The 25,098-nt window shown below is 43.0% G+C and overlaps 1 protein-coding gene across 15 annotated transcripts in view; it reads left to right on the forward strand.

Moving 5' to 3' along the window:
- The window catches only part of RIMS1 (regulating synaptic membrane exocytosis 1), a 417,175-nt gene that overhangs the window by 378,547 nt on the left and 13,530 nt on the right, over window positions 1-25,098 (forward strand). For all 15 annotated transcript variants that reach the window (XM_088471345.1, XM_088471265.1, XM_088471298.1 and 12 more), the window contains 2 exons: window positions 14,406-14,547; window positions 17,803-17,915. In XM_088471345.1, the coding sequence (XP_088327471.1) occupies window positions 14,406-14,547; window positions 17,803-17,915 (255 nt within the window). The remainder of the gene's footprint in view (window positions 1-14,405; window positions 14,548-17,802; window positions 17,916-25,098) is intronic.

The following is a 25,098-nucleotide window of genomic DNA, read 5'->3' on the forward strand; positions in this document are numbered from 1 at the left end:
TTTCTTAACTCTCACCCTATTACATTGTATCTTACTTTTTAAAGGAAAAGTACTGCTAATTCTGTAGCCAATGGACAGGCCCTTTTATTTTGTCTAGGTAGGTCCGTTTCTAGACTTTGCGGAGATCAGGACGAGGGTTTCCTTTGTTCCCCTGAGCTCAGGGGACAAGGCCTGATTGGGGGTGTGGCCATGGGTGCCGAAAAAAAAAAAACCATGCACAAAATAGTAATTGTGAGGTCGCGAAGCAGGAAGGTGGGTCCATCCTCCTTGCTGCTGCTCCCACGTCTTCTCTCTCCCGTGGCAGCTCCCAAAATGCCATGTGCAACGGCATCACGCTGAGTGACATCATCACGCCCACTATCGGCATTCCGGGAGATTGGGCCTCCCAGTAAGAGGCAACAGCGGCGCTCTTTGTAAATATGGTGCCGAGGCCACCACAACTTGTAATATGGCGGCACGCAAGAGGGGACGGGCGCTATTAGAGAGGACGTGTGAAAATATGGTAATGACTCAGCCGCTGTCTCACAACTGCCGGCATCTCAAATCTGCTGCTTATGCACAAAAGCGGAAATATCGGTCGCACATTGAACCTCTCAGCAAGCCTATGCTGTCTCAGAATAAGCATCTCACCTAAGACCCCTGGGCCTCTTCAGTTGCGTACAAATTTGCAGAGGCTCACTAGAGCACGCCCAGAAAACGGTCCTGACACGCCCTCGTTTTTCTAGCCACCCCTTAACCTCCCCCAAATGCTGACTACCTGTCACTCACTTTGCGAATAAATCCTCACTGCGGCCGCCATCGCTAACCAAACGCTGTGTGTGCACAGTGGGGCAAAATGCTCTGCTGCATATGACATTGACATTGCATCCACCTCTAAATCAGGCCCATTGTCTTTTGGGTATTTCATCTTCACAAGTAGCACTTAGGGGCCTATGTATCAAAGCTTGATGAGAGATAAAATTGTGATAAAAAGTATTAACCAATCAGCTCCTAACTGACATTTTTCAAACATAGGCCCTCATTCAGAGCCGTACGCTCTGAGCAGAGCGCACGCTCTGAATGAGGGCCGGGCTCCATTTTCATGGAGCGTCCTCCTGGACGCTCGTATAGCTGTGGGTCACCACCCACAGGCTATACGAGCGTGCTTTGTGATGGCCGCGATGGTCGAGACCATCGCGACCATCGAAATTGTGAGCCGGAGCCTGCGGTTGAGGTTTTCAACCGCAAGCTCCGGAGTGATTTTGGCTCTATCAGAGCCAAAATCACTCCCACTGACATCACTAGTGATGTCAGTGGGCCGGCTTCTGATGGGAGGCGTTCCCGTGGGAACGCCTCCGTCAGGGAGGCACGCCCCGGCACGCCCACCAAAGGGGGCGTGCTGTCAATCAACATTGACAGCACGCCCCCTTTGATCGGACACAATGAGCGAAGGACTTTCCTTCGCTCGTCGCGTCTGGCGCATGCGCACGACGGAGCTCCCTCCGTCGTGCGCATGCTCAGTGCATAACATGGACCCACTTGCGAGCGGACAGCCGCTCGCGAGTGGGTCTGAATCAGGCCCATAGTTTGTAAAATGTAAGTTAGAAGCTGATTGGTTAGTGCTGTATCTCTCACAATTTTCTCTCTCTCCAGTCTGTGATAAATACCCCCCTTAGCCATTGAAATGTATTGTGATTAGGGATGTGCAGGCTCGGATAGGTTCGAGTTTGCACGTTGAGTTCGGATTTTTCCCTCCAAAAAAACGGAACTCAGAAAGAGGCTAAACGTCATCTTACATGGACGAACATCATCATTCCTGGACAAAAGTCCAGGAATGATGATGTTCGTCCATGTAAGATGACGTTTAGCCTCTTTCTGAGTTCTGTTTTTTCGGAGGGAAAAATCCGAACTCAACGTGCAAACTCGAACCTATCCGAGCCTGCACATCCCTAATTGTGATACTGAACTTACAAAATGTGATCTCACCTACCCAGCATGGCACTACATAGCCAACTCATGACAGCAAGATTCTATGCTGCATTTCTTTCATATGCACTACACACAGTTTGTACTAGAATTTAAACCCCCAAAGTTGTTCTTCATACAAACTCCACTATGCTGATTGAGCAACAATGAATACACTAGGAAGGGAATATCGTCAGAATGTCTAATACACAGGAAAGTTGGGCAATCATTCAGAGGTGGACGCTAATGCCGCAGCCAGTGAGCTTCCTACTGAGATGCCCAGCCACTGCGGCTCTTAATCCGTCGCACCATCGATCAGACATCCGCCACACCATCAGACATTAGAGCAACTTTATTATTGCTTAGAATGTCCAACGGTACATGGCCACACTCCTGCTGCCGATAGTCACTCAACCAGTCAGCACTCAGGAATGCCCATCGTAACTGCATGGATCTCCAAGCAAAATGCCCATGTGCATCCCCTGTCGTTAGCCATCAGGACACATGTGAAGCACATCTTGGACGCATGCGCAGAGTTAAAATATCAGACGCTTCTGGTGATTTTATTCCAACCACCTCTGAACCAGGCTCTCAGTCACTTAATTTCCTTTTTCCTTCCTTCTGCCTGTAATGTGCTTCTTTATATAGTAGGTATTATTAATATTGTTGTTTATTTGTAAGGCAATAAGGTACTCTGCATCACCATACACTAATGGAAACAGGGACACACAATTGCACCTCCAGATAAAATGTTATATAAAGAAATAGTTCATATAAATGATAACAGATTGTGTTTATTTCTGAGTTCTTATGTGGCTAATATCATATTATGAATATTGTTATGTAATTAGGAATATTACTGTTATATAATAATTAGGCACAAACAATAATGGATTTTTTTTGGTTTTGCGTAGTAATTTTCACAATGAATCATTACATTTTGCATTCTGTCTTTATTCAGAAATGACTTAGGCCCTCATTCAGAGCCGTACGCTCTGAGCAGAGCGCACGCTCTGAATGAGGGCCGCCCTCCATAAAAATGGAGCGTCCTCCTGGACGCTCGTATAGCTGTGGGTCACCACCCACAGCCTATACGAGCGTGCAGTTTGATGGCCGCGATGGTCGTGACCATCGCGACCATCGAAACTGCGAGCCGGAGCCTGCGGTTGAGGTTTTCAACCGCAAGGCCCGGAGTGATTTTGGCTCTATCAGAGCCAAAATCACTCCCACTGACATCACTAGTGATGTCAGTGGGCCAGCTTCTGACGGGAGGCGTTCCCGTGGGAACGCCCCCGTCAGGGAGGCACGCCCCCGGCACGCCCACCAAAGGGGGCGTGCTGTCAATCAACATCGACAGCACGCCCCCTTTGATCAGACACAACGAGCGAAGGACTTTCCTTCGCTCGTCGCTTCTGGCGCATGCGCACGACGGAGCTCCCTCCGTCGTGCGCATGCTCAGTGCAGACCATCGACCCACTTGCGAGCGGACAGCCGCTTGCGAGTGGGTCTGAATCAGGGCCTTAATTCACTGAGCATGTCTGTGAACAAATACTATGATTTTGGCCTTGCTTGCATAAGCTTTGCACTCATTTGGTGTCTAAAATAGCACTTATTGCACTGTGATTGGCTGAGTTTGCAGTCAAGCAAGAAATTGCTGCCCACTAAGTATTTCGTAACGTCATTGGGAAGTAGTAATTTCGCAGTTACGATGCAAGCGGTATAACAAAATTGTAGTGATAGGCAAACGTAAGTAGTATTTGGTGTGGAAATTATAATTTTTTTATAAGAATGTTATTTTATCACCTTCAGTAAAGTCACATTGTAAATTAAGGGCCTGATTCAGACCCACTCGCGAGCACATAGCGCTCACAAGTGGGTCTATGGTCGGCCAGTTCTCACTCGCTTCGGGGCTTGCTATAATACGGGGCGGCTGTCGATGTTGATCAACAACTCGCACCATTTTGTAGGTGGGGAAGGGGGGTGGCTGGAAAATCGGAGGCGTTCCTGAAGGAACGCCTGCCGTTTTTGTGGGCGGCCCTACTAACATCATTCGTGATGTCAGTAGTGAACCTCCTGCTCTATTAGAGCAGGAAGTTCACTCGGGCTTGCGGGAACCGAGACCCTACCACAAGGGTCTAGTCGCAAGCCCGATGGTCGCGATAATCGCGACCATCGCCAGGCCGCTCGCAAAAGCTATGTGAGCGCCCTGGAGGCGGATTTTTTTTTAAATAAAATCCCCCTGATTCAGTGCGAGCGCCCTAAGTCCATAAGTGTGCAACACATACTTTTCCCTTCCTTGCAAGTGATTGTACAATTCAGGTTGAGTCAGGTAGTATTACTTCCATATTCTGATAATCCTTGTTAAATTAAATGGTACTCAATGTGTCTTTGCTAAATGTGCAACAGACTTGAGCTGTCAAGAGCAGAAACGCTTGTTCCAGACCATTTCAGAACACTATTTTTCATCCGCACACTGGGTCTGATTCAGATCCGGTCGCAAGCGAAGAGCGCTCACAACTGGGACGATGTTTGCCCACTGGGCATGCGCATGACAGAGCCGGCTCCGTCGTGCGCATGCGCGAGACCCGGCTAGCGACGGGTGCTTTGTCGCTCCGGGTCTCGCACCAAAGGGGGCGAGCTGTCGATGGTGATTGACAGATCGCCCCATTTGGTAGGCGGGCAGGGGGGGTGGCTGGGCAAACGGAGGCGTTCCCGAAGTGATGTCAGTGGGAGAGCTTCCGGCTCTATTAGACCCAGAAGCTCTCTGGGGCTTGCGGCCACGAGACCCTACCACAAGGGTCTCGTCGCAAGCCCGATGGTCGCGATGGTCTTGACCATCGTGACCATCAACCTGGCCACTCGCAATAGCTGTGGGTGGTCACCCACAGCTATGCGAGCGGCCAGGAGGCCGAACAAGAAAAAACGCCCTGATTCAGAGCGAGCGCTCGTTCAGAGCGTCTGTCTCTGATTTAGGCCCACTATATATACAATACACAAGTGCTTTGTAAATAATCAATGGGATTGTACACAAGGAGATACAGGTACATTTATTAGTTTTATACTCATTATAAAAGTAACACCCACAATAATTAGTAAAAAGTTATACAGCAGTAACCCTTCTTTGTAACACCATCTCAAAACATAAGCCAAATCAGATGCTCTAGGGGGGATTACATACTAAAGAGAAATCTATATGATAACACTGACTATTAAATGACAATTGAATTAAATGGTTTAATAAAATTTTCTAGTACTGTAACATTCATGATTATATTTCTCCAAACATCGTGAATTCTAATTCAATTTATTGGCATTAATAAAATTTTTAACTATTTTGAATTGATCAAGTTACACATGATTGGCAGGTGTGTTTCTTAGTTTACAAAAGACCCAAGATATAACCCCAGCATCAGGTACTACATACATTACACACAGAAACATAACACTTATACATATGAGGGTGTCGAAGGAGATGCAGACATGTGAAAGAGGGTAGTAAGGGCTTATAGCCTAGTGGCTGTGATAAAAGACATAATGGGATGTACAGTATCTGGTAGTACATCAATTTGAGGGCAAAACACACTACAGTGAAATGGTGGACTTTGAGAGAGCTCCTGAAAGAAGGATTGGGAAGAATCTGGTCAGATAGTGTAGGGAGTTCCATAAGTGTGTAGCAACATGGGATATGTCTTGGAGGCAGGAGTGAGAGGTGAGGTAAAAGGAATGGAGATTGTTGTCAGAGAGCAAGAATTCCTTGTTGGAGTAGCGGCAGATGCCATAGTGATGAGGGAATTTCCATCATGTTTACTGGGAGATAGAAACATAGGGGGGAATTTAATTAGACACAATATTTTTTCAGGCAAATAAAATGGGATTTTAACGCTTGAAATTGCCTTCGGGCAATTCAATTAGATCCCGTTTTTTTAGTCCAAAACAATATCTGTTTTCAGGCGAATACACACAGGATCTCTAATAAGTTCACGAATCTTATGTATTAATGCCGATGCTGATCACCCCGAATGTGCCCCCCTCAGACGGCGCTGGTAATAGTTGTTTGTTATTTTTTTCTGAGGGGGGGCATGGCCATGCTTCCCGCCATTAGACCCCCGATAAATGCCGTCTTTGGGGCCCTGGGGATCAATTAGCCGGCGGTAAAGTGCAATGGTAATTTAATTCCCTCCATAAAATTTGATGGCAGATAATAACCACGTGGCCTATCTAGTCTGCCCCTGAATAGCCTGAGAAAATGTTCACTTGGACAGACCGGAGGAGGATGTAAGTGTGAGGTGTTTGTAGGCAGCAGTACCAGTAGGGTTGTCAATGGAGATGTTGGTGTCCTCTGAAAGTTGTAAGTTAATGGATAGAATGTGAGAAAGCCAGGTGGCAATTTTGTTAAGGAGTTGTTAAACTGGGTCTGGGAGGCAGTAGATAACAGGAAATGCAGAGGTGGGATGGAAAGCGAGACAAAGTACGACTTCAAACACAATATAGAGCGTACACACTATGCAATCTTCCAAACTACAGCACGTTATATCATGTCAGAGCATTGTATCTAATGAACCTTTTCCTCTGTATACACTATGCAGTCATCGTGTAGATCACTAGCAGTTCAGGGGATGTCTTCAAAGAAAAGGTTGGACCAACATATTTTGTGGTTTTCCGGTTGAGCATACACACTGCACGATCTGCACCACATCGATCACGACATCGTCCCATGTGACGTGCAGGACATCAGATGAGAAGATGTGATGAATGACACACATGAACGGGCAGTTGAGTGTACACACTATGCAATGTGGATGATGTATTGTTCCAATTTGCCTCAAAACGACATATCGTCCAATATATCACCTAATGTGTGCCTAGCCCCTCAGTACATGGACGTCGGAATGGGGGGGTGCAAGTGGGGCGGCTGCCCCCACCAAAAAACAATTGAAATGAGCGGTGGCCGTGGACGGCCAGGGGCTGTGCTTTATAGCAATAGGCTGCACGGCCCCTGCACCAGATAGAGGAGTTGGTGTAATTTGCAGTCTTTAAGTTAAAACCCCAACACATTACACCGCCTCCTACATGCGGTGCAGGGACTGTGCTGTCCACAGCTGCCGCTCAGGTGAGAGAGAGGGAGGGAGGAGAGGGGAGGCAATGGAGTGGGGGGGGGGCACCGGAACAATTTTATGTTGCCCCCCCAAACATAAAATCGTTCTGCCGCCCCTGCCTCAGTATACTAAATTATACTAGACATTTGTAACAACTAAAAAAAAAAACACTAGCTATACATCCTACAGTAGGCTTAGAGTCTACAAAAACTGCATATGTAAGGGTAACAGAAATGTGTCATCAACCTCCCAATAACCGCAATAAACCTCTATAAGCAAACAGCTTACCATTGAAGTAATAAAAATAGCATCTGATTACAGTCTGTAACTGCTGCAGAGTTGTTATAACAGTGGGACCATAGTAACATAAGTAGTTTCCCTTAAGTTATGCCTCAAGTGATCAGTCAAAATAATGTCATGTATACTATCTGCCCTTGTATGTTCAGGCGTTTAGAAAAAATCCTTACATGTTATCAGGAGACACAAATACCCTTCCCACAATAAGACAGTACTCCTACTAGAAAACAGCCTTTAGCCTCCTTTGGTATAACATTAAACTTCTAAATTGTAGAAATTAGTGTTTTGTTTTTAAAGGTTTTATCTAAAATTTAGGTAATGGAGATAGCATTCATAAATATTCTTCCATTTATCAATAGCTGTTAATAAAATGATTACAATGTGCTTATTTATGTTAGCTACTAACTTTGATGTCACTTGAGAGGTCATATTAGTGTGTTGTTTTCATGTGCTTGCTATGTTACAGAAGTTTCCACGTGTTATTATCCTCCTTATAAAACTTTCTCATATTGATATTCATTAATTTGTCCGGAATTTATCATTAAATCCCACATATTGTATGAGAAGATTTTCTTTTAGTTTTAAAGTGATGAACATGCCATAAAAGTATGCAATACCTAATACAGTATCATGAAATCAGTAGTTTTTTATGTGAAATAGAATCCTGGAAACCTGAACAAGTCTCGATCTGTTGGAATGATGGCCAAGCCAAGATTGCAGAAATGAATTGTAGGCTTCTAGCAATCAACATTTCAGAATGCTACTGTACCTTTAGTAATAAACCCATTAAACAAGCTATTTTAGCTGGAACTTAATAATCATAGTAAATAGACTCAACACTAATTTTTTTCAACACTAGGATATTTGTTTAAAAGCAAATTGTAACTAATACAGTACCTAAAATAAAATTAAATAATAAAACTGGGACCAAACAAGACAATACATACAATTTTTAACAATCTACATTGTACAATATTTTCAGAATAAAAAGAGGCATAAATAACATAAATGAGACGCCAGCAGTCAGACTGACTAATGTGCACAGAAGGTATTCTTGGCTAAGCACATCATATTCACAAAGCAATTTATCTATGTTTCCTTTTATCTTAGAGCACTGGTTCACAAACTTTTTCGAATCGTGGCGCCCTAGAGTATCAGCATTTTTTCCATGGCACCCCTGGGCCAAAAGTTTCTTATTGAGAAATTCAGCGAAAATTAAATGAAGTAAATTGTGCTTATATGTCACCCTTAGGTACAGTTATATGGTGGTTGACAGGGCTGTGCTTCTTTATGTCGACATATTTTTTTATTGGCAGCCATTATCACTGGTTTTACCTATCACACTGACTAGAAAATCATTTTATTTGGTACTGGACCACCAACCCGAGGGTGCCACGGCGCCCAGTTTGGGAACCACTATCTTAGAGCATTAGTGGCGGTAATGTAATAGAAGTTTTACTTCAAAACATGAAAATTTGAAGCCGTAAAGCAATGTAAATGTTTGTTATAAATGCATTTCATTTTTATACCTCTGCTAAAAGTTATATTAAAATATTGTAAATGCCATTGCTCCTGCCTTTTCTCAGATATGCCATGAGAAATTATTGGATTTTTTAAATAGGTGCAACGTTTACTTCTTACTAGTACAGCCATGGCGAAAAGTTTTGAGAATGACACAAGTATCGGTTTTCACAAAGTTTGCTGCTTCAGTGTTTTTAGACCTTTTTATCAAATGTTACTATGGTATACTGAAGTAAAAGCATCCTGAGACCATTAATATGTGGGGTTGCTTCTCAGCCAAGGGAGTGGGCTCACTCACAATTTTAGAACACAGCCATGAATAAAGAATGGTACCAAAATATCCTCCAAGAGCAACTTCTCCCAACCATCCTTGAACAGTTTGGTGATGAACAATGCCTTTTCCAGCATGATGGAGCACCTTGCCATAAGGCAAAAGTGATAACTAAGTGGCTTGGGGAACAAAACATCAAAATTTTGTGTCTATGGCCAGGAAACTCAATAAAAGCCTTTGACAATTATGAAATGCTTGTAATTTTAATTCAGTATACCATAGTAACATCTGACAAAAAGGTCTAAAAACACTGAAGCAGCAAACTTTGTGAAAACCAATACTTGTGTCATTCTCTAAACTTTTGGCCATGGCTGTACATAAACCCCTTTGTCTGCAAATCCCCTTTACTGGGCACTAAAATGTATGTTGATTGTGGTTTGAGTACACTGTAGGTAAGCTGATTTAAATTTAATTTCCAACTACAAGACTGCAGAAGAGATATTATTGATTTGAATATCATCTATTTTGGACTGAAAAGTATGAATTTTAGAAACAAGATATGGCCAAAGGCCTGATTCAGAGATTACATTAATCCGATATTTACGTAAATCTCTGATATGCAGTGCGGTTCCTGATGGAGCAACTGCACTGTACAAGTGCTGATCTGATCCTGCAACATTGGTCGCAGTGCCCCATAAGCTGCAGAATGGTTGACATGCTGCTGACATGTGGGGGCGGCGACTGGGAGTGTTACAGAAAAGGGAGCATGTCGGCCCTGCATTCTATGTGTGCCTAAGCCAGAGGTTGCTTCCTTAGACACAGCTCATTGGCCTCGGCTGTGTGATTTTTTTTCTGGCTATCCTGAGTAACCTGAGGGTTACTCGTATGTCCAACGTTCATGCAGTTGATCCGTTGCTGCATCTTCTTATGCAGCAGCAGATCAGAGAATCTGGCAGTGGACTTAAGACACCTCCTGCTGCTTTTGCATAAAGTTGCACAGCTGCTGCATACAATAACACAGCGGCGACAAATTTACCTTCAGTCTCCCTGAAGTGCTCTTTTAAAAGTAGGCAAGTATGCTGAAAACAGAGGTTTTGCATTGCATTAAACCCAGGCTTTCAGTGCAACTCGGAGCTCTGAAAAGGAAATCTGATGTTCACACACTAATTACTAATCCTTTCCACTTACCCAGACTCTCAAGATATATTTTTTCAATGATTGGTGTGCTCACTACAAGCCCTCCCCATTTGAAAATACCATGAGTATACATGGTTAGTGGCAACACCTATTTTTGGGGTAATCAAGCAAGCACAACACCCGCAGAGATGGTACTTATGCCCAGACCCAGGCACTGTGTTTCCTGGACTCTTGTCTTACTTCTGCAGTTTTGTGACTCACAGCCTACCTTCCCAGATGTCTGTATCCTTCACACAGATTAGGCTAAGTGGGCATCATAAAGGCTCAGAATAATATGTGTGCCAAAAAGTGCAAAGTATTTACAGTACATATGTATCCAAGGATAAGTAGCAAGCAGAATGTCATACAGTATATCTGTTTCCTAGCTTACTGCACCTTACATCCATATTAGTGCCGCGTCACTGTGAAAACATCAACTTTCCTAGATGACTAGAATTGGTAACATGCAGGGGTCGATTCAATTAGGAGCGAGTTGGGTCCTGTAAACAGTTCTCATGGCGAATTCGCACTGTGCATTTGCAATTCAATTCCAAACTCGCATTGCATTTTCCGAGAAAATGCTGAATTTTTGTGTGTACCCCCCTGAGCAGATGTAAAGGTAGGAAATCTTTATTTTAAGGTAAAAATAGGAGGGGTTTTAGTAGTAAAATTTGACCAATAGAGACAAGTCAGTTTTCATGTGAATGTCTCAGGTATGGTAAGATGTAAATGATGTGGGACCGGTATGGTGAGATGTAAATGATGCAGGACAGGTAAGGTGAGGTGAAAGTTATGTGGGACAGATATGGCGAAGATGTAAATGATGTGGGACAGGTATGGTGAGATGTAAATGATGTGGGACAGGAATGGTGAGATGTAAATGATGTGGGACAGGTATGGTGAGATGTAAATGATGTGGGACAGGTATGGTGAGATGTAAATGATGTGGGACAGGAATGGTGAGATGTAAATGATGTGGGACAGGTATGGTGAGATGTAAATGATGTGGGACAAGAATTGTGAGATGTAAATGTGTGGGACAGGTATGGTGAGATGTAAATGATGTGGGACAGGTATGGTGAGGGAATCGGTATGAAATACAGCCGGCCGCATGGCCGGGGGTTCGATTCCCGGCAGCTCCTGGCCGATCAAAGCAGAGTTCCCGGCAGCGGAAGCCCGACAGCGTTGGAAATCCCGATCGTCGATAGGTAAGTATTGACTAACCTAACCCTCCTTAGGGGTGCCCTAACCCTAACCTCCCCCCCCCAAGTGCCTAACCCTAATCCCCCCCTCTAAGTGCCTAACCCTAACCTCCGCCTTCCCTGCTGCCTAAACCTAAGTCCCCCAGGGGGGTGCCTAACCCTAAGTCCCCCCCGGGGGTGCCTAACCCAAACCCTCCCTCCCCCTAGCCTAACCCTCCCGTGGCGTGCCTAACCCTAAGTCCCCCCGGGTGCCCTAAACCTAACCCTCCCCCCCCCCGCAGCTGTCTGCTCGCGGCGCCCGGCTTCCCTTCGATCTGGATGCCAGGCGCCGGTCTCCCGGCGTCGGGAAATGTCAGGCGTCTATATCTAGACGCCCGGCATTTCACCCTCGCCGGGATATGACATTCGGGAAGCCGGCTACCGGTATTAAGGCAGCCGGCTTCCCAATTGTATACCATGATGAGATGTTAATGATGTGGGAAAGGAATGGTGAGATGTAAATGATGTGGGACAGTTATGGTGAGATGTAAATGATGTGGGATAGTTACGTGGGGGTGTTGTATTGATGGGAGTGGATTTTTTTTTAACTTGTAGATTGGAGCTAAAATAGTTAATTTTTTTTCACATTTTTACAAGCTTTTTTAAAAACCCTGGTAAATCACATTAAACACATTTTTCTGTACCCCAAAATAAAGACTTCAATTCACAGAAAAACACTTGCTTGTTGTCATTTTTCCATCATTAATAAATAGAAATAAATAGAAATACAAAAAAAAAACAGCCACCTTTTAAAACCTGCAGTACTTTCCTTATGGCCACTAGCAGTCTTTTATATGGTCCTGCTCAGAGCCGTAACTAGACGTTTTGGTGCCCTGTGCCAGAAAGAACATTGGCGCCCCCTAATTTTTCAAAGTGACATAATGCACCCAAAAAGGGCCATGGCTTCATGGGGAAGGCCCAGGGAAGAGATAGGAGAGGCCAAGAGATGCTGGGGATGAAATAAGAGGAAGCTACAAGCAAGAATGATAATAAATAGAAATTTGACAGGCCCGAATAGCGCCCCCTGACCTGTGGTGCCCTGTGCGATGGCACCGGCCGCACTACCCTAGCTACGGCCCTGGTCCTGCTATCTCAGTTGCAATTTTTTTGTAGTCCCCAACTTTTCATGCTTTTCTAACTTATTTTTTAGAAAAGTTTTCCAACCTCAAACGCGAGTCCCACATATCTCACATTTCTCGGGTGCGCCCATTCAGGCAATGTATGCAAGTTTTATAATGCAAATTCGCTTTCACAAACTCCCTCCTAATTGAATTGAACCCATATAGTTTAACTGTTTCATTTAAAAAATAAATTGGTAGACATCAGATATGTACTGTAGGAGATAGTGTGTAGAATATATACTTATGTCATATCTGTTTGATTGGTAATCCCTTTACAAAATGTTATTATTATTATTATTATTATTGTTAACAGTTACTTATATCGTGCAGCATATTCCATTGCGCTTTACAATTGGGAACAAACAGTAATAACACAAGACTGAGAATAACAGGCAGACATAGAGATAACAGGGCCCTGCTCGCAAGTTTACAATCTATAGGGAATTAAGCATTGATACAGAAGGATAGGTGCTACCTATTGCATAATGGTCCAGCCAGATTGCAGAGGTTCTTGGTGGGCTGTATGATCCTGTCACAGAGGAATGTTGGCATAGAGTCAGGAGGATGTGAAAGAGAAGGAAGAGAAAATATGTAAATTTATGTGCGGACTGTATAGTGGGGATGTAAATGGGTAGAACAGCTTATGGGGGATATGTGGGTGGTTCCAGAGCCTGCGCCATCATTAAGCAGCTGCCTAGGGGTGCCGGCCACTAGAGGGTGCTGCTCTCCGCCCATAATGACTGGCAGTCCATGTGTAAAATACTCGCGGCGGCCGCAGCGCTTGTAAAGCCAGCTGCGGTTACCGGCATTCAAGAGAGATAATGAGCACTTGAAATATAGTTTTTGCAGTGTCTTGTATAAGATATGGTCATATTCTGGATAGGTTTTTAGATGTATGTAACAATATTTAGAGACAGATTGAATGCGTTGAGCAAATGACAGTTCAGAGTCAAGGATGATACATAGGCAGTGAGCTTGTGGGGTGGGGTTGATTATCACTGTTATAACTCGGCAGAGATATCAGGTTGGTAACTAATATTATCTGGTGGATATATTATTAATTCTGTTTTGGAAATGTTAAGTTTGAGGTGGCGAGATGATATCCAAGATGAAATGGCAGAGACCTTCAGTAATACGGAACAATATAGATGGTGACAAATCTGGGAGGGATATGTAGATTAGAGTATTATCCGCATTCAGATGACACTAAAATCCAAAATAGCTTATAAGTTTGCCTAGAGATGTGGTATAAATTGAGAAAAGCAGAGGACAGGACTGAGCTTTGCTGTACTCCAATTGATAGAGGAAGTGAAGAGGAGGTGGATTCAGAGAAAGGAACACTGAAAAAGCGATAGATAAGTAGGATGAGTATATATTTCCTATAAATGGTACTGACAACTCTTTAGCTTGTGCTGCAGTTGGCTGGGCACAGCCAGGGCTCAGGCCCATAATAGGGATGTGTATATTCTGTGTATTTATTATGCTGTCACACTCTGCATATCTAGGTGTTCATAGAACTAGTGGCTATGCTTTGCTAAACAATTCAGAAATTAGACCAAAAGTTAATATAATAAAGATATTAGTATTATAAGGAAGCAGGCATGAAACCAGTTATTACATTAAATAGTACTACTTATTATTTGCTTCTGTATTAATTCAGTGGAGTTAGTTTCATTGCTCTGATAACATAAGTTTGTGAGGGTTTTCTGTTAATGATATAACTTATTTTTTTTTCTAGATTCTGGCAACAAGAAATTCAAAAGTACAATTCAAAGAAGCACAGAAACAGGAATGGCAGCTGAAATGAGGAGTCGTATGGTTCGGCAACCAAGCAGAGAGTCGACAGATGGAAGTATTAACAGCTACAGCTCTGAGGGAAAGTAAGTTACATGATAGAGCAAGATTATTACTAACCTGTCTGCAATCACTCTGCATTTCCTTTATAGGCCTGAAATAGAGAATTAAGCATTTCCCCCTAGGTGAGCTTGAAAAGGGAAGAGCATGTAAAAGGAAGATTACATTTTACTATTCCTATTCAAAGGAAATTCAGGCCATTGAATTAAGTTGTTTTTTTTTACCTGCAGGGGACATTAGGCTGAATTCTTTAGGTAAGAGTGGAGATGACAATGAGGAAGATTACAGTAAATTACAGTTGTTACATGCTTATTGCTACTCTGTGGAACACATTACTGTACAATTCTTGCATTGTAGATCCTAAAATAATTATATTCCTCCAATTATTTCTCTACATTATATTGCACCACATATAGAAATTACATTATATATATATATATATATATATATATATATATATATAGTTTTTCGGGGGAGTTTTTATTCCCCCTATCGGGCCTGCTATGAGACCTTTTCAACATGAGTTCACCCGAATATAACTAATAGCCTTCTTTCCTTTTAGTACACAGTTTTATTTAAAAAAAACAACATAAAATCACATTTTAAAACTTCTTCTCACTTGTACATAGACATCTTGACAATTGTGGGACACATGTTAGTACACTTGCTGTCTCCCTTTATAGGGACAAGCTCTTTGACAGCCTGTAGGGCCCACTTTGGATCTTGAGTTACTATTGTTTAATAGGCTTACCTTCCTGGTGGATTTACATCTCCAGTAGAAGTAAATAACCAGTTGCTAACAAGACGGACTGACTGAGAGACTGATTTTTTGATCCTACGCTAATAATAAGTACCGTATATACTCGAGTATAAGTCGACCCGAATATAAGCCGAGGTACCTACTTTTACCCCAAAAAACTGGGAAAACTTACTGACTCGAGTATAAGCCTAGTGTGGGAAATGGCAGCAGCTGGTAGTGCCCCCAGTAGTAATTCCCCCTGGTTGTGCCCCCAGTAGTAATCCCTCCTGGTAGTGCCCCCAGTGGTAATCCCCCCTTTCAGTGCCTCCAGTAGTAATCCCCCTCTGGTAGTACCCCCAGTAGTAATCCCCCCTTTTAGTGCCCCCTGTAGTAATCCCCCACTGGTAGTGCCCCCTGTAGTAATCCTCCCCTGGTAGTTCCCCCAGTGGTAATCCCCCCTTTTAGTGCCCCCTGTAGTAATCGCCCCCAGATAATGCCCCTTGGTAGTGCCCCCTGTAGTAATCGCCCCCTGGTAGTGCCCCCTGATAATGCCCCCTGGTAGTGCCCCCTGTAGTCATCGCCCCCTGGTAGTGCCCCCTGTAGTCCCCCCCCCCTAGTAGAGAGAGACGTGAAAAGAATGAAAAAAAAAAATCACTTATCTGTAACTCCCGCTCCTGGTCCCGCCGCTGTCCGCTCCTCCGGCCGCTTTGTATGGGAGAGACGTCGTCATGACGACGTGTCTCCCATCACCCACTGCGGGAGCCGGAAGATGGCTCCCGCAGTGGGAGCAGCAGCAGCCGCTGAGAGTCTGACAGACTCTCAGCGGCTGCTGATTACACCAAACACACAGCTGCCAGCTTCGGCGGCTGTGTGTTTGGCAGTGTGTAGCGCTGACCGAACTCCGTCCGGTCAGCGCTACACTTGACTCGAGTATAAGCCGAGGGGGTACTTTTTCAGCACATTTTTTGTGCTGAAAAACTCGGCTTATACTCGAGTATATACGGTAGTTAATGTTTATCCCTCTATTATTTTAAAAGGTCTCATAGTAGGCACGGTAGGAGGAACAATAACTTCACCCTTATCATCTTACAACACTCTATTTAATAGGGACAGAAATTATACTATACGAAGGGGGAATTGGATCCCAAATAGAGTTGTACAATCCAGTTTAGGCGCTCCCCAAAAAACCAACATTATCAATGTTAAATCCATAGGCCATTTCTGGCAAAGGACCTTTTTGGGGATTAGCAGCCTTGTTCGAATATTAGAAATGTATGCCATCTGACGATTGCCAGTCTCTAGCGCAATATTGGTATTTGTATTCATATATACAATATTGGTATTTGTATATATATATATATATATATATATATATATTGTGACACAGTTAGGTTAGGGGGTCTCTCTCCTGGGTAGAGGACTCCTTCCTTACGCACACACACAGCAGCAGGGAAGCAGCACACCAGTCTGGATGCAAGTACAAGCTGGTCGGCGCCAGTCTTTATTGTACAATGTCAGAAACATAAAGAAAACATAAATATAAATCCTAGCCCTGTCGGGGCACTAACTTCACAGGTAGTTCCCTCACTACCAGAACCTGGCAGGGCCTAATGCCCTCGCCAGCAACAAAGCACAGCACAGTACTCACAAATAGGTTTTTCAAGTGTCTCTGAGCAAACTCCCTGCCTGCTCTCCCAGGTGAGACACTCAGCCCTAAACACACTAGGCTTATATTGGCCACTCTCAGGTGGGAACCCAATCAAGCCTGTTATCAGCCTGCGAGAACCAAAACCTGGAGTGGCCGTGGGTGGAGCCCTCCCTCTCCTCTCACCCACAACCCCCAGGTCCCAAACCGGCTTTTCAAAAAGCCGAAACTCAAGCCTACTACACTGCAGACTTTCTCCTGGGGGTTTAAAACACAAAAGACAGGAATCTGGGACAAATGTACCTGCCACAGACCACTTTACCAGTGATCCTATCACAATATATATATATATATATATATATATATATACTTTTATGGGAATCGGTATGAAATAACGAAGGACAGGATGCCGGCTGTCAGTACACAGACAGCGGCATCCCAATGGTTCGAATCCCTGTCCTATTTACCCCCTAACCCTCCTTTCCTGTACCCTAATACTAACCCTCCCTACCTCTAACCCGCCCAGTAAGTGCCTATACCTAACCCTCCCCCCTTAGTGCCTAACCCTAACCCTCTCCCCTTAGTGCCTAATCCTAACCTCCCCCCTGGTGGTGCCTGAACCTAACCCCCCCTGCCCGGAGCCTAACCCTAACCTCCCCCTGCCCGGAGCCTCACGCTAACTCCCCCCAGGGCGCCTGAACCCAAGTCGTTGTCCCCCCCTGAAAATGATACCCTTTCCGATCAGGATGCCATCTGTCGGGATCCCAACATCGGCATCCAGAGTCATGTAGGGATTCAGGCGCCAGTGTTGCATTTGGAATTCTGATGCCGGGGTTCCGGTAGACGGCATCTCACTTGTCGGGTTTACCATAATGTATGTTTTATTTCTTTCTGCAGTTTAATATTTCCAGGAGTAAGATTGGGGGTTGACAGCCAGTTCAGTGACTTCCTAGATGGACTAGGTCCTGCTCAACTAGTTGGTCGGCAGACACTGGCAACTCCAGCAATGGGTAAGACCTGCAATTTACCGAAATAAATCAATATTTTATGTTATGGAAAATCAAGAACATTAATAAAGTGGATGGTATACAAGTCAATTTGCTATACACGTAATGAAGTTCACATGCAGAGTACAGAGAGTTGGGCATTGCCAATTCGATTTGGAAAAACGGACCTGCACCAATAGGAGTCACAGCATAGCATAGTCACGGTTACAGTGTTTAGCCTTGTAGGGAGTACAGTAGGAGGATATCCAGGTTCTCTAAAGTGTAACACAATGGAAAGAGATTCTCTGGGGAGCAGATGAACCAGAAAAAGATGATAAAAGAATATAATGTACAGTACGCTGGGTGTCACAATAACACTTTACCTGTACTTCAGTAGGGATGTAGTTTGGAAGCCGACGGTCTAAATTCCAACTGCCGGCTTCCAGACGTTCTAATCCCAGCGTGGTACTAATGACAGGCATCTAAATCTAGACGCCTGTCATTAACCAGACGCCGGAATCCCAATCGAAGAGATGCCGGGCATCCCAATCGAAGAGATGCCGGGCGCTGACAGCCGCGTGGGGGGGTTAGATTTAGGGCTCCCGGGGGGACTTAGCATTAGGCACCTCCCCCGGAAGGTTAGGGTTAGGCTAGGGGAAGGGGGGTTAGGTTTTGGCACCCCCCCGGAAGGTTAGGGTTAGGCTAGGGGAAGGGGGGGAAGGTTTAGGCACCCCCGGGGTGAGGTTAGGGTTAGGTACCCCCCCCCAGGGAACTTGGGTTTAGGCGGCGGGGAAGGGGGGGTTAGGTTTAGGCAATTAGAGGGGGGATTGGGGTTAGGAGCTTGGGGGGTTAGGTTAGGGTTAGGCACCCCTAAGGGAGGGTTAGGGGGGGGGGGAATTTGGTTAGCGATACTTACCTTAGGGACGATCAGGATTTTCACCCTTGCCGGGCTGCCGCTGTCGGGTATTACCTACTACACCTCTTCAGTACACTACTAACCTTTTAGCTAACTATTCCAGGCATTTTCATAACCTCAGTTCCCTGTCAATGTGGATTTACTAATTTTTTATCAATCAGCAAAAGGATAATAGACTTAAAAGTAATAAAAAAATAATATATATATATATATATATATATATATATATAGTATTCTTGTTCTGCTGATAATATTGCATTTTATAAATAATTATTTTTCATTCAATTTATTTATAATATAAACTTAAAATAGTTAAATAAAGGAAATAACTTGTTGGCTGCTTCACCTGTGACATGGGTACTTTATCTTACTGGTCCTCCTCTGTTGATACAAGGATGCTTTATCTGGGACTAGCCATTTGTTTTTCCTGCAGGAATATGGAGTTACCCTTGGCTAAGAATACCTGAGTATCATTGAACATTGTGGGCCCGATTATGATTTGCATGTAAAACGCCCGCAAGTGCTGATGACCACAGTAGCCAAAATTACTACCTTAGGCTAACGCGGGTATCCGCACTGATCCATGCATATAGTTGCTCTGGCCACTGTATTTATATTCGCAGCCGTCATCATTGGTATCGGCACTTACACCAACCCCATCCTGGGTGCTAAAGATGCACCTGAAATAGACGTCCCTTTGTCACAACTCATAATTACTCTGAACTCTGGCTTCACTCCCACGACACTGCCATGACACTCTTATGAAACGGATGTCTTGAGTGCTGTCCAGTTGACACCCAGAATTGCCCATTTCACAATACAGTGAACCAGTGGAGCACATATCCTATGTCATAGTGCAACACATCTGCAGAAAGTCTACATGCGTCCACTTTTGGACCTGCGTACGACTCAGAATGTTCCTGCCAGTGCAATTGTTTTTGTTTACTTTTAGCTATTGCTATACTGTGAGTATTACACTATTTTAGGTTTTTTAGTATATAAATAAATAAAAAATGTAAGAAAGGATCACTATTGTAGAGGATTATTTTACCAATGTAATATCACCAGTGCAGGAATATTTAATGTGGAGAAGTCTGTCCTTCCTTTTTCTGAATGAAACAATGGAGAAACCCAACGGAGAGGAGACTGATTTTATGTATACAGTATGTGTGACATTCTTACCTAAAAGCTGAGTAGTGTACTTATCCACAATGATGTTCTTTTTGTTGTATACAACGTACATTATATTATTTTACCAGGAGGACTTCTTCCAATTCAGTGAGTGTGATCCTGCTGAGTGCATGCACGCTTCATCAAAATACACGTGTATCAATTTAGACTCCTGTTGTTTGCTGCACAGCAGAGCAACGCGGGATCAATAGTATATTTGTACTGTTTACATCTTGTTTATAAGCTTTTGTAGGACTTCATTTATATAACTGATTGGACTTCCCTCAGCTTGCACAGTTTAAAACTGGGTACACACAAACCTCACCGGCATTAAATAAATACATCAGGCACTAACTCCCATGTGTGACCCACCTAAACTTGTTGTAGTTCTTTAGTTAATAACAAGAAAATGTGATTATTACTTAGCATAAAAACTATCTTTTTAATTAAAAAAAATAAGTTGATGAGGCTTAGACTGCTGCAAAACAATTCAATATGCTGACCGTACTGTACACCGATTTGCCTAATTAGTAGAGAAATTAGCACAGTGTCAGAAGAGGGGGCAAATGCATGTTATCAGGTTACATGCTAAATAGAAAACTGTCTTTATGTTCTACAGATGTATATTCAAGAACAAAAACATTAAACAAGTCAGTGTTAATAATATAATTTCAGAAAGTATGGGAAACACCTCCACTTGTCTGTTCTTGTCTGTTCTAGAAGCTTCAGCAAATCTTCCCCCAGCCTCTTTGTATAATGGTATGTTCTTTTTGGAATCCATACATGTGTGCACAAGTACAAGAAAATGGACAAAAACTGTTGTTTGAACAAATTGTCTGAACAACCATTTTCATCTGTTTTCTGGCATTTAGGAGCAAATTGCTGATCATCAGTTACTCCCTTACGTTACCAGATTTTCATTTCAAACAATTAACTAGTTGGATGGTTGGATGAAAGTTGGTCTAGTGTGTGGCCAGCTTTAGAACCTCACTTTCATACATATGTTGTTTTTCTGTTTTTTTAAAACCCCTCATTATGAAATTACAGTTAAAAATAAAGTGTCATACTACCCAGACAAGTGTATAGGCTAAACATCAGCACTGGGCTGCACCCTACAGTATAGCCAGGCGTTTTCTGGATGTGACTTCTGGATAATCAGCATGAAGTAATTAGTATCATAACGCCTTGCAAACAAACTTATTATACACCCATGAAACTATGAGAGTCTCCACCATGAACATCTTTGAATAGGAGTTGTACTTGGACTTTTGATAGTAGCCTGGATTTGCTGAGGAAATCATATTCACACCACTACACAGGCATACATAGCTTATTGCATGTCACATCAATATCGCTTGTTTCCCATTGTAAGCTCTAAGGAGTGCCGGGTACTAATTGTCCGGGCTTGTTTAAGAGGCTCGGCAGGGGCCTGGGCCAGCTGTGCAAGGGAGAGAGAGCCCTCCACCCCGTCACATGCATACTGTAGTAGTTTGCATACATTTTTATCTTAAAGCAGGTGTGGCCACGCCCCCAGAATTTGGCCACACCTCTCCACCACATGGCCCTTTCATTGCTCTCTAATGCCCTGTAAGCTCTAACAGACGTGCCCAACTTTTAGGTTTGGTTAGTTGTCTTTATTAATATCACACTATTTTATTTTATTTTTATAATTTGTGCACACTGGAATATGTTAGTGCTAAGTACAATATAATAATGTTCACTATCTGGCAATAGTATTTGTCCTGGAACAAGACCTTAGTCTGCCATCTGCCACTGGTAATACTCACCCCTTTATTTACCCTCCCTGCATGGGGACAAACCAGAAGTGTTCTGCCAAAAAGACAATGAACCTAAACAAAAGTTGTGATGGACTGTGATGGGAACAAACTATGATTCTGGTTAGCTGCCAATGTGAAGCTGGAATATATTGAAAAGATCACAAGACATAGTACACACATAGAGGAACACTGCCCTAACAGTCAAACACTTGGAACAAATGAGCTACATTAGTATCTCTTCAAGCATACGTGAATACATAACATTTTGCAAGCTATTTTTTCCACTTCCTAAATTTTAGTAAATATAATTCCACTGCCAACAGTTGTGCTTTATCAATAGAAACAGTAAGTAAAAAAAAATGCTGCAGCTAAATTATGCCCAATCAAATGTTGTATAAGTTTTTAAGGGTAAGGGAAAGTTACATAAACAGTCACCTAGTTATGGGGTTACTTATCCTGCAGCTGGAAATCTGTCATTTAGGACTTAAGTAGAGGTTACATTTCAAAATATACCTGTTGCTAAAGGTGAGGTATTAGCTAGAAGACAGGGAATGTGTCATCCTGACCAGATAGTCCAGCAATTGGATGTTGGGAGCCCATTTGCAAGACAGATGGATGAAATGGAATGCATAGTGCAAGGATTGGTTTACTTCCTGCCATATAAGGTATACATTTGGAAAGGTGAGCTGTTCATCCAAGGTTTCAGCAAAAGCACATTTTTACTCCCATTGATCACCAGATAATTTAGGTACCGTATCACTATTGGTGTTTAAGATTGTAAACTGAGGTGAATCTTGTTTTGGGTTATCCAGTAGGGGATGCGGTTAAATGACCGCCGCCCGGAATGCTGGGCGTCGGAATCCCAACAGCGGAAGGCCAACCCAGGACTAAAGATAGGCATCAAAATGTGGACGCCTACCTTTAGCCCCATGCCGAAATCCCGACGCCCAGAATCCACGAACGAGATAAACCAGAGATAGTTAAGTTGTAGCTGCGGGGGGGGGGGTGGAGAAGGGTTAGGTTTAGATACCCCTGGGGGAACTTAGGGTTAGGCATCCCCCTGGGAGGGTTAGGGTTAGGCACCACCAAGGGAGGGTTAGGGGGGGGAGAGGGAAGGGTTAGAGTACTTACCAGCCGCTGTCAGGATGTGCTCCCTTCGCACTTCCGGCGTCGGTATGAGAACCGGTGGTTATTCATCTGTCGGTATTTCATACCGATTCCCTCCATTAGGACAGATACTTTATATACTGGATATACATACAGTCTACAACAAATCACATAGGTCCATCTCTTTTATTTGCACACACATAAATACAAAAGTTGTTTATACTCATATATTGTTTCTTTGAGGAGGATTGGTGCATTGCAGCAGGTATTATCCAATAAATGTGGACATTTAGTGATGATAATGGGGCAGACTGTGTATCTATATAACTGTGGATATGTGTGTGTATATATACTGTATATATATATTTATATATATATATTATAATATTTATTATGATATATATATATTTTTTTTAAAGAGTTGTCTATATATATATATATGCACTTGGAGAACAAAAAAGACACTTTCACATTGTTCAAAATTACTCCTTGAATCCAGCCCATTTTTTGGGATCTACAGTACATATCCACTGGATTTTATTTTTTGTGTGATCGTGGAATCAACCAATATCCCTATTTGGGTTTATTGCTATGAATAATAAGCTATGAAAGATTTCCAGTACATCAGTTACAACATTGCATTATAATTTTTCATTTCTTACTCCTGAAGAAGTCCATTTATGGACGAAACGTGTAGGGTTTCTGGTGCCATGTCCATACACTATGCTGGAGGGCCCTGCCAATTGAGCTCAAACCCGCAAGGGTGGCAGCAGGAATATATCAACACCTCAACTGTGGATACTTTGTCACCTACTATATGCTGTTAGAATTTTTTTTATTAATTGTGCATTGTGTTTTAGCAAAAATAAAAAAATTGCCAGTTATTTATTAATCGGCCATTGGGCCTTTTTCTTCGGGTGATCTTTGGTTAGAGGGTACTTTTAGAAACAGTCTGTATATTTCAGCCTCCTACACCTTGGGGGATCCTAGTGGAAAGAACTTGTAGACACAGTAAAGATGATCCACTGAACTTATCATAGGATTTTACTGCTCTTATATTTAAATATTTATTGTGTATAATGCCCTCTGGTTTTTTGTATATATATATATATATATATATATATATTTTTTTTTTTTTTTTAATTGAGTTGCCTATTATTTGTAAGTTGGCTCTAAGATGTCACAGTGTTGATTGGTGTACTGCAAATTGGTGTACTGCATGTAACTGTGCTAAGTCATTAAGCTGAAATGAGCAACCACCATATTTTTTGTTTGCAGTCTTGAGAGGCATGAAGGGAGCCAGCATTAGGAGCAGGTGCTGGTCCTTATAGTGCCATGTGGAGGTTTCTGGGGTACCTCCAAGTTGAGTTAGCTCTCAGCTTATACATGTGCTGTTATCATGCAGTACACCAATTTGTAAGTACATGACCCAGAGTGGTTGCTACTATTATGTAGCAATAATTATTTTGGGGTGAGCGTTTGGGAGTGGGGCCCCCGGGGTTGTTCTGGCTGGACCTTTTTCAGGGCATCACCACTTAATTCACATAGAATATCTTTATCACTTTTCTAATTGTTTGTTTATTATTTATGTTGTTTTAATTCTTTCACATTTCATTAACACTTATTGATTTATCCTTACACATGTATCCTTTACACTTCACTATCACACCTTTTTCCCCCTTTTCGTGTGATACCCTGGGGATGGTCCTTGGCTAGAATTTTTTGGGGGTACCTTGCTTCTCTGACGTGAACCCCTTAATGTTAGGGACGCCAGTATAGAGGAGCCTTGATGATTGGCCTGGCGCTTATTCATATATTTGCAAATGTATGTAACTAATACCTCTGAATCTCTATTATCATGTAGGATTTAAGTATTTTTTGTTGATTTTGCTACAGTGTGATGGAGGGCAAATCCCTTTTTTCTGTGTTCAGAGTAAACCCCGCCCTTTACAAGCACCTGTGCTAAGTCATTAAGCTGATATGACCAACCACCATATTTTTTGTTTGATATGTAGACTACCCTATTCAAGTGAATGCAGGCCCAAAGCACCTCTCCCCCCACCCAGTCCCTGGCGCACATGGTGCCACACCTATCTCTTGCATTGGTGATGTCAATAAATGTTGTTTTTGATATTGATCAGCTTTAAATTGACAGATTGTGATGAAACAAAGGACCTGATTCAGACCCGGTCGCAAGGCTGCGTTCACTGGTCTTAATATATTAGTATAGATGATG

Source organism: Taudactylus pleione, unplaced genomic scaffold (assembly GCF_031769625.1).
Source record: "Taudactylus pleione unplaced genomic scaffold, aTauple2 ptg000015l, whole genome shotgun sequence".
Lineage (NCBI taxonomy): Eukaryota > Metazoa > Chordata > Amphibia > Anura > Myobatrachidae > Taudactylus > Taudactylus pleione.